The 11,168-nt window shown below is 37.9% G+C and overlaps 1 protein-coding gene across 1 annotated transcript; it reads left to right on the top strand.

The window, feature by feature from the left end:
• The first annotated feature begins 1,634 nt into the window (after positions 1-1,634).
• Positions 1,635-7,660, top strand: LOC147866343 (uncharacterized). Its single transcript, XM_087316782.1, has 7 exons — positions 1,635-2,013; positions 5,323-5,499; positions 5,598-5,747; positions 5,950-6,051; positions 6,356-6,426; positions 6,652-6,719; positions 6,920-7,660. Exons 1-7 carry the CDS (start codon positions 1,726-1,728, stop codon positions 7,147-7,149), a joined length of 1,086 nt encoding a protein of 361 aa, XP_087172908.1. The 5' UTR covers positions 1,635-1,725; the 3' UTR covers positions 7,150-7,660.
• The last annotated feature ends 3,508 nt before the right edge of the window (positions 7,661-11,168 follow it).

The following is an 11,168-nucleotide window of genomic DNA, read 5'->3' on the forward strand; positions in this document are numbered from 1 at the left end:
TTATTGTGGTGACTTGTAGGAAACTACCAAGCATGCTCTCTGGTCCTGTTCACTAGCTCAACAAGTATGGAATAAAGTTCTTTCTTTATTCCTGACAATAAATGTAGGTTGCCTATTCTCCTGGGGATCAGCGGTATGGGGGGTTCTCCATTCTAGTCTATTATTGTACGAGGCAGATGATGCTCCAGAGGCTAAGACTGTCATCAACAGGCATCTAATATCCGTCTCGCCTTTTCAGCAGCCTCGAAAGCAAATGCGTGCAACCCAAGTATGGAAAACAATATCCATGGTTACATTATGGACCTTATGGAAGTATCGATGTAAAAGACGTTATGATTCCATAGTACCCCTTCTCTCAGATATATTGCTAGAATTATGGGACAACTTACTGGCGGTAGTGTGTGGGCAGTATGACAATATGTCGGGCCCTTCAGAGGTTGTTCTTAAGAAAAGGAAAAAATTACTGCAATTATGGAGGAAGTTGCCTCTATTCACGATCTCCTCTCAAGGACCAATTTGGAAATATCATCATCCCTAGCCCTTCGCCTGATTATCCTTTTTGTATATAATACTCTCTAAATTGTACAATTTGTAGCCTTATGGCATTTTTTCTTAATACTAATGAAGGAAATCTTTTTGGAAAAAAAAAAACGATCAAACAAAACATGAGAAAAGTTTTTGTACAAAACCCATTGTTCCGGATTTGAACCCACAACCATAAAGCTCTAAAAACACATGTCTTCTACGATTTCAAGTATCTTATAACATTGTTGCCTTCATTTGGCATGTAGTATGCCTATCTAGTGAGAGCAGTTTTGTAGGCACGATGAATGGAGAAACAAATACAATATAAAAGTGTGTGCATTGTAGTAAAGCTTGGAATGCAGCTAGATCTAAATAGGTGGGAAAGGAAAGCTAGTAATATTGTGTTGAGGCGTCGTTGATATATGTGAAATGGAACAATTCTAAGCATCTTCAGAACTTATTCTTGTCCAATAACAAAGAATGAAGGCATACATACATACATACATACATACATACATACATACATATGCAATGACATACATACATACATACATACATACATACATACATACATACATACATATGCTATGAAAAACAGTAAATAAATATATACATACACATATGCATACAGTATATGTATGTATGCTTTTTAACTCTCTATTCATGAGGTCTTAAGAGGATGGATGTGTTGTGTGTGCAATCAGAAAACAGAGCTTTTTGTGTGCAGGGTGCATGTATGTAGGGCATGATTCTCTGCATCTGCTCTCTTGCACCTCCCCTGTGATCACCCACATCACGACGAAACTCTAATTTCTGCTAGAACCCCACTACCAAATTCTCTGCAAACCCCCCCCCCCCCGCCCCTAATCCCCGTTAAAACCCAACCCACCGCAACAAACCCTGATCCTTGCCGAAACCACAACAGGAGAAGCCAGTCTCTTCTGAAACTCACTCGCATCATGAAATCTTTTTCCACGCCCAAAAACCATACCAACAAACCCTAATCTTTGCCAAAACCCACTCACAATAGCTAACCCTAATCTCTTCCTAAACCCACAATAGGAAACCCTACATTTCATCACCCATCTCTCTGTGAGAGACCCTCTACTAGAACCCTAGAATCGTCCCCTCCAAAAAGGAAACGTTGCTGGTTTATTATTGTATTGTTGCAACGATAAACCCTAAAATTCTGTCAGTGAGATGCAAACAGAGGCGGCCACCGAGGCAAGGTTGCAGACGAGAAGAGCTCTGGTATCAGGGCAGATCAATGAGGATCCCACTGGCGGAGAGTCAGGCCGCAAAGAAGGGGAAGAAGAAGAAGAAGAAGAAGAAAGTGGAGGAGGGAGAAGGGGAGGAGGAGAAAATGCAAAGGCTTTGGCTCGCCAGGCTCAGATCGGGTCGGCTTCTCAGCTCCTCGCCGGTGGCATTGCGGGTGCTTTTAGCAAGACTTGTACTGCCCCTTTAGCCCGCCTCACAATCCTCTTCCAGGTCGGTTTAATTTCTCCATATATATAAAGATGTATGTGTTTATGTATGTGTATGTGTATGTGTGCGATCCATTTGTGTATGTGTGCATGTTCATGTGTATGTCTATGTATGCGAATGTATATGTTTCCTGTTGTGGTACTGCAAAGTAAGAAAGTGTAATCTATATGTGTGGTACTTGCCTGTCCAATCAATATCTGTTATTTAGGTTTTCCATCTCACGATCCCTTTCTGTTTTGTATGTCTCTCATAAATAGTTGGGACACCTTTAGGCCCTCGTTTTTGACTGATCTGACACGGTAATATTCTTCATTGGCTTTTACCTTAATTTAAGGTTTTCCACTAGCAATATAATGTAAATTGTGTGTATATGTGTGTATGTATATGTAAATGCAAATGTATACGTATATGCATATGCATGATTGTGAATGTATACACGTGTATCTACTGGTTTCTCCCTGTGCTGGATGGAAGTTATTTTCTATTATGTAGGGTAAAGAGAGTCAGGGTGACCCAGCTATAAATATGTAGCTAACATGTGTTTGTTCTTCTCGTTATTGCTTGTGTTCTCTTTTCTTTGTTATGCGCAATTCTCCTTTTAGTTTTCTGGTAAGTTAGAGAGTTTATAGTGTAAAATACCCATTATGAACCCCTCTATGTGAATAGCTATGAAGATAGATCCGGCTTTAGGGAATTTGCCACCACCTGAAAAGGTTTGGAAATTAGAATCATGATGTAGAGTTTATGTTACCCCTAAGTAACAAACAATTTTGATTGGTGGCTGTACATAATGGAACAAATGGCAGAAAATGAAAAAATGTTGGATTTATTTTAAACCTAACATTCAGCGAAAAATGTTGTCCTTCAATTTTGGAGTTGATTGGTTCTGATTGGTGGTTTAGCAGATCAGAGAGAATCTGCATGAGTTTTGAGTTCATGTTAAAAATTTAAATGTGATGGTCAGCTGAGTCTACTTGATTCCATTGCTGGAACTGGAGTGGGAGACAATTGTTAGAAAAAAACATTAACTGCACAGGTTGGAACCCAGAAACCATGAAATATGAGAATAGCAGGTTAAATTTGTGATTTGAGATATTTATCTATGATGATGTTTTTGTTTTTGATAAGAGGGATGAAAATATAGTTTGAGACTCTATCACGCAGCTTGCAACCCCACATAACCGTTCGTTTGTTTCTTTACATGCCGTTATTTGATTCTTTTGAGAATATTATTTTACTCTTGGCTTTTATTGAGTTTGCCATTTCATCTCGAAATGTGAAAAGAATTCAGCTCATTGCATCTTGAGATGAGTTTATTCCTACTCTTAGGAACTCATGACATGAAGAAGGATGACATAGTTTTATCCAAGATATAGGTCCTGGAGTGAATGTCATTGTATTTCTTGTGCTAGGAAGATAGTACTCATGCCTCGTGCTTCTCATATATATATATGCATGTTTTCATTTTCTTGTGTCATATTATTTTCAATGTTTGCTTTATTTTTCATGTGCACTCTTGGATTTTCTTATACATGTGTTAGAAATACAGCACCCAGATGATTATAACTTTTTCCAATCAGGTCACTATGTCAGCAATCACATCAGTTTTTCTACAGGTTGTTTTTCTTGAATTCAGCTGGACATGACATTTTAGGGTTGAGCCGTATAAATCCGTATAGCCATGTTTTCTGATATAGCATTTAAGGTTTCATGTTGTATTATTCCTGGAAAACTCTCACTATCATTCCCAAGCTGTACAATGTTATCATATTGTACACAATTGTTCGTAGCTTCAACAATGATTCCCCATATCGTCTCGTCCTGTTGCTTGCAGAGAAGGGGTTGAAATTGGAGAACTTTGAACCCAGCTTCATTTGGAGGCTAGTCAGTTTTAGAAAAGCAGATCAGAAATAACATTTTTTTCATCATTACTACTCTCAAGTATACCCTAATCTTGGTTAGCCGGTTGCAACATGCATGGGATCATTGCCTTATATCTTCATTTTCGGCTCCAAGAGCTCATGGCAATAATGATATATTGAGCATCAAGTTGGGTGCATCAAGATAAGATGGTATTCTCTCCGCTGACACTGTGTGAAGAATCTGAATGTATCCTATTTCAAACCCTATTTATAGCAAGTCAAAAGTCTCTCTTGCACAGCTTATACCTCCAATTATTATTAGTTTTTGTACTTTGTTTGGGAGTCAGAGGCTTGATGTCCTGGATATTTGAATGTTCATTATGTTGCACTGTTTGGTTTACAGTGCATGTATGTGACAACTATAGTTTTAATCTATCATATTTTCTCTCTCTTTCTCTAATCTAGAGGATCCTCTGATGGTGAAGAGCTAACCACCTCGGTTTTCTGGTAGAGTTCTTTCTAGAACTATTGAAGTTTTTTGAAGAGATTCCAGAGGTGAAACTAGGTGCTGTTAGTCACATGGGCTTCCTGCTGTAAACTCAGCTAGAGGATCATTTTGGCTCTTTGTTCCTGCTATTTGAGATTCAGAAATAAAAGTATGGTCAAGCAAATGCAAAGGAGAGACAGATCGAGCACTTTCACTACATCTTCCAGATTTTAAGTTTGAGTTCAAAGAGGGAACCATTTCAATGACTTTGCGTTCTTTGTCTTAAAATTTGAGAGGGGTTTCCAGTTCAAACACTTAGTTCATATTTCTGGGGAAAGCCACTTAGTTCCAGATTCCAGAGGCAGGGGGAGGGTCCAGCCGAACATGCCTTCTTGATGCACAAGAGTCCATGATGCAGCCAAATAAGGGGGCTTCCTTATGCATTTGTTCATGAAGCTAGTTTCACATTTGTACCTATAATTAGGTGTGTGTTCGCTTTATTATATGCTTTCATTATCATCTTTTTCATTACCCTTGTAATATTCAAAGTTTTAGATCTTCAGTGTATGTACATATGTATATTAGTTGTAGTAAGTATATTTCCACTGTAGATACAACCATCGGAATTAGATCACTCGGCAATTGTGGTGATTGTTTTGTATCCTTAATGTAAAACCCTGTTTCACAAGAAACCAATAAACACATATTGATGAAACAATTGCATACTGATCATTTTGTAATTAAGGACGCACTTACACTAATTGGCCTTCATTTTCTATTCATGTTTATCAAAGTAGTTATAATTCCTATGTCGTTTTCTTTCTTACCAATGCAAATGTTTGCAGTGGAATGATATTATTATTGTTTTTCCATTAACACTTGTATTTTCTATCTTCTGTTTCAGTTTTCCTTTATATATCTGAACTGTGAAATATCTGACTTAAATTTGTTTGATATTTTCAGCTGCAAGGCATGCAGACGGAGGCAAGTGCATTGGGTCGTCCAAGCATTATCCGAGAGGCATCGAGAATAGTGTCAGAGGAAGGAGTGAGAGCATTTTGGAAGGGAAATGGTGTCACAATTGTGCACCGCCTACCATACTCTGCTATCAGCTTTTATGCCTATGAAAAGTACAAGAGGGTAACTGTTGTTTTACAACATGGATTTTAATGCAAATTTTTTCCAATTCATATTTGACAGCTGTTATATGGAGGTGAATAACACCTCTTTATGGCCAGTTTCTTTTAGGCATAGTTGGTATGGAGGGAAGACCAGAAAGCTTGAGTGTAGGAATGGGCACTAAGCTTCTTGCTGGAGGTGGAGCTGGGATAACAGCTGCATCAACAACATATCCCCTCGATCTTGTTCGCACTCGGCTGGCAGCACAGGTACAAAATTGTTAGGAGCCGATAGCTCTCTCTAGTGGTAAATTTTGTACTACAAGGGGGGATAGGTGGTATTCTGGAAATATGTAGGGGTATTTTCCTGAATACCGAACTTCCAAAGTTAGGGGTGTTTCAACTAAGTTTTCTGTTTCTCTATGAATGCACCATGAAATCTTAAAATTTTGGTGGTTTTATTGTGTTGCAGAGAAATGAGAGGTACTACAAGGGTATAGCCCATGCCCTTCAAACAATTCACCGTGATGAAGGGTTGAGAGGTCTTTATAAAGGAATGGGCACTACATTACTGGTAATAACTTGGCACAAATTGCTTAACTGGTATATAGAACACAGGATCATTATTGACATGTATATGAAATTCAGTTAACTCTCACAAACTACTTTTAACTGATTTATATAACACATGATCATTATTTACATGTATAGGAGATGATCAGGATTGACATGATCGTTGTTGACATGTATATGACATGATAGTCATTGACACACACACACACATATATATATATATATTGAAGTCCAACATTATTTGTGCTTTACACAATCTTACAATGGCTGAAATGCTGATATTATTTCACCTTATTTGCTTCTAGGGTGTGGGGCCAAACATAGCAATTAACTTCTGTGTATATGATACACTTAAGTCATTCTGGACTGTGGGAAGGTATTGGCTGGAGTAATTTTGGTCAATTCTTTTCCGTTTCACTTAATTGCAACCATTTGTTTTAGCTACCAGAATATGAGAATACCATATGTAACTACATAGGGGTATTCTCTGAAATTTCTGAGAACATGGTGGTATTCTGGTGAAAATACCCAATATGTTGATGCTAATGTTTTTTAGTATTTTTCTTGCTTTACACCTTGAATGTGGTTTATCTAATTACAGGTCGGATTATTCGGGTCCTTCAACAAGTTTGGTTTGTGGTAGTGTGGCTGGGATTGCATCATCAACTGGTAAGTTCGTAAAATTTTATTTTATGACCCTAACTGGTTGGGTGTTTACCATATCTACTGTATATGGTACAAATAATACCCTTATTGCAAATGGGCAAAGTTGCAATTTTTTGAAATTTCAGGTTATTGTTGTAAATATCTAAAATGTTAGGCTATTTTTGTATTTGTTTAATCTCATTCCTAGTATATGTATTTTCCAGTAAGCTTTCCACTTGATTTGATAAGGCGAAGAATGCAGTTAGAGGGTGCAGGAGGCCGAGCACTAATTTACCGATCAGGCATTTTGGGCACATTTATGCATATTGTGAAAACTGAAGGGTGGACGGGACTATATAGAGGCATACTACCTGAATATTTGAAGGTGGTTCCGAGTGTCGGTATCGTGTTCATGACTTATGAAAGCATAAAACGATTCTTATCGGGTGCATAAGAACTCGGTGGTCAGTAACGAGAAAAGTTTTGGCCGATGAAAACAAGACTTTTTTCTCGGATTGGTATAGCAAATTTGTATTTAATTGGTTGGTGGGTACCGAATGATTTAGAATAGATACAGTACACTTTTGCATCTTTGAGGAAGTTTGATATATCAAAATGTCAAGAGATGGAGAGGCATATAGAAGAAACACATTTTTTGCTTCATTTAGTTGCCCTTCGAGAAAGAAAGGAGAGGTCTCCAGGGAGAGATGAAGTGGTTTCTCGAGGCACATTCCACATATATACATAATATATGGTGATCAATCAATGCCATATGATGCTCTGATAATTAACATTTATGAGGAAGCAGAGAGAAAGGACTTTAAAGTGTATTTCTATTTTCCCTTGTGCAATACTTAGTTTTCCAAGATGGAATTGTAGAAGGATCCATCCCATTGGGTTACCACAAGAGCAATGTACTTTTGCATGAATTTCAATTTTGATAAAAAAAAATCCCTTTAAAATCCTCTATTTTCATGTATACACATTTTGACTCTTTTAGCTATTGCTTGCCTTCTCATACAGATCATATGCTGTCTGTTTGTCAAATTTGATGGGAAATTGGTTTGTAATCACAGTCTAGAAGAAAATGACCATCTAGATGTATTTGACTGCTAATATTCAACGGAAGATTTTGACAGGTGTATCTAATTTTTAACACTCTGAGGGGAAACTTAAGTGTATGCATGAATACAATTTATATTAGCCAGGTAATAGTTATTCTCTAGGTTGTTGCACCACATGATGTAAATTCATCTATTGCTCCCACTTTGTAACATTTTGTGAAAGGTAGATTAGTATATGGATAAACAATTTTTATCGTAGTTTTGCCCTAGTTATTCTTATGGAGGCAATATGCAATTCTCTCCAGACAATGTTATATTTGATGAATGTTCACTCTTGATTAGGGGTGAAATACTATGTGCAAAAGTAAAAATTGCAATAGACATGCCATAGTTACTCTTAGGATAGAGGTTGTATATCTTGTGTCTAGTCAAAAGGCAACAATAAGCGGTGATGTCCCACATGATGTCAAATTCATGTTGAATTTATGTGCTTTCAAAAAGGCAAAGTAATGTACGAATAAATAAAATTTACAATAAGCTTGTCATAGTTACTCTAATGATGGAGGATGTATTTCTAGTCTACTGGTTCTAAGTTGTGTTTTCATGGAGTAGTGTGCACTACTCCCCCACATCATGTAAGATTCGTTCAATGTTTGCAATCTAAATGTAACACTTTGTGAAGTGCAAAGTAATATACAAATAAATAATTATTCTTATGATGTAGGATATGTATCTAACACTTTATGATAGTCTTACCATAATTATTCTTATGATGTAGGTTCTGTATCTAACTTAATGGTTATAAGGGGCATCTTGAGGTGAGGAATATACAATACTCTCTTAATTATATCAAATTCCTTGAATGTTCACTCTTTGGAGGCTAAGTAGTATTAATAAATACAATCTGCAATAGACTTACCATAACTATTCTCATTATGGATGTTGCATATGTCACTTAGGGGTTGCTAAGGTTTATGTTATTAGATTCATGGAATGTTTACTTTGTAGATGTAACACTATGAAGGGAGTTATTCTTACAATTGCGATTTTGTCTACCTTATTAGTTTATTGCTAATGGTAAAACACAAATCTCTAAATTGGTGTAAGCCCTTGTTATGTATGTGTGTCCCTCCCAATGGGGGACGACAGTGTCGTGAAGAATTCCGGCTACGGTGAGAAAACCGGGAGGGACAAATAAAATGGGGATGTGCAACATTGCACATGCACTTGTAAATTTGTGTAATAAGAATAAGTAAACAAATGTAATGGGAAGGGTAATAATCTAAGGTGCTAAAGGTGCACCACGAAATTCGTAGGAAGCTGAATGAAGGGCTGGATGGCCGTAATCGGCCAGAAGGCTGAAAATAGGCATATAAAAGGAAAATGACATGTGGTATAAGCTGTCTAGCATGTATGAAAGGAAAAATGCTCTCAACAAAGCTTCCCTTATGAGAAAGTTGGTGAGTCTAAAGTACATAGATAGTGATAACATTGTGGTGCACATCAGTACTTTCATGAGGATAGTAAACCAACTAGCATAAGCTAAGTTCCCATTAGATGATGTGGTACAAGCCTTGTTACTACTTTCTTCCCTACCGAATAGTTGGGAAACCTTAGTAGTGTCACTGAGTGCCTCTTCTCAAGAAGAGAATCTATCTTTAAAAGTAGTAAAGACAAGCCTTCTAAACGAAGAGACAAGAAGAAAAGAAAATGGTGCTTTGTCTCGATCAGTAGTGACTGTGGCATAGAACATTGGCAAAGGAAGAAGTAAAACTAGGAGTCCTCAGAATAGAGACAAGTCCCAAGCTAGATCAAAGTCTCGAAGACTCACATGTTTCTATTGTGGGAAACCGGGTCACTTCCAAAAGAACTATAGACACCATAATGCTGAGCCTAAGAAATATTTTGATGAGAAAAACACCTCAACTATTGCAGCTAGTGAGGATGAATTGCTTTTCATTTGCGAACAAGCTAGTGTGAACCTTGCAAATGTTTTGTGCTCTTGGGTAGTTGATTCCGGTGCTTCATTTCACCTAACTCCCAAAAGAGAATGCTTCTCATCTTACGCAATTGAAGACAATGGCTATGTAAAGATGGGAAACGATGGTGCATGCAAGATTGTTGGTGTAGGAAACATATGTTTGATAACATCTACTGGATGCAGGTTAATGTTGAAGGATGTGTGCCATGTTTCGGATGTCAGATTGAATTTGATATCAGCCGAAAGGCTTGATGATGAAGACTACAATGGTGGTTTTTAGAACGGTACTTTGAAATTTTGCAAAGGAAATTTGATAGTGGCTCGATCACAAAAGTAGGGCACATTATATGTAATGCATGCAAGGCCATGTCGAGATGAGGCCACTGTGATAGTTATGTCATAAAAGGCTTGGCCACATGAGCGAGAGGGGAATGCATATCCTTGTTGAAAATGATCTCCTCCTAGAAGTGAAAGGAACACATCTGGAAAAATGTGTGGATTGCTTAGTTGGAAAGCAAAACAAGGTTGCCTTTCACTCTAGCCTCTGATGAGAAGAAAGAATGCTTTAGAATTGGTTCACATAGATGTATGCTATGTGGATGCTCAATCACATCGTGGTGGACAATACTTTGTGACATTCATTGATGACTTTTGTAGAAAGTTGTGGGCTTTCATGTTGATGAATAAATACCAGGTGTTGTCGGTCTTTAAAGAGTTCCCTACCAAGGTAGAAAGAGAACCCGAATAGATGTTGAAGGCTGTCTAGACAGACAATGGTGGAGATTACAAAGGACAATTTGAGTTGTATTGTAAGACTCAAGGTATAAAACTTGAGTATACAGTGCCAAAGACACATGAGCTGAATGGTCTGGCAAAGAGGATGAATTGGACCATAATGGAAAGGGTAAGAAGCATGCTACCACATGCAAAATTGCCGAAATCATATTAGGTTGACGCAATATTGACGGTTGTTTATCTTATAAAAAAGTCTCCCTTAGTGCCTCTAAATGGTGATGTCCCACAGAGGGTGTGGACAAGAAGAAATGTCTCTTACCAACACTTTAAGGGTGTTTGGATGCCTACCATATATGCATGTTGCAAAAGATCAGAGGTCAAAGCTGGACATCAAGTCCAAGCCATGCATATTCTTGGTGTACTTAAAAGATGAGTTTGGCTGATGGCTGTGGGATCTCCTTGACAAGAAAGTGATGAGGAGCCATGATATTGTACTATTGGAAGACTGGAGACAACATAAACCAATGGCGTCTTCCTCGCCAACTACTGCTATGGAGTTGGTACTAGACAATCCCACTCCCACATAGCCAGCCGATGCAACCAAATCTGAGCCAACCGACACACAATACTAGGGTGATGCACATGAATTTGAGCTAGATGATGAGCCGACAGAAGTAACCGAATCTGAGCTAC

The sequence above is a fragment of the Azolla caroliniana genome, unplaced genomic scaffold, assembly GCF_043228905.1.
Source record: "Azolla caroliniana isolate FFs.n. ecotype wild unplaced genomic scaffold, voAzoCaro1.0.p SCAF_3, whole genome shotgun sequence".
In the NCBI taxonomy this organism is placed as follows: domain Eukaryota; kingdom Viridiplantae; phylum Streptophyta; class Polypodiopsida; order Salviniales; family Salviniaceae; genus Azolla; species Azolla caroliniana.

Bases quoted from the DNA above. Each gene is read 5' to 3' on its own strand.
- LOC147866343 (XM_087316782.1), top strand. From the start codon at position 1,726: ATGCAAACAGAGGCGGCCACCGAGGCAAGGTTGCAGACGAGAAGAGCT. The intron at 2,014-5,322 runs GTCGGTTTAATT...TGATATTTTCAG, and splicing joins GCCTCACAATCCTCTTCCAG to CTGCAAGGCATGCAGACGGA. The intron at 5,500-5,597 runs GTAACTGTTGTT...CTTTATGGCCAG, and splicing joins CCTATGAAAAGTACAAGAGG to TTTCTTTTAGGCATAGTTGG.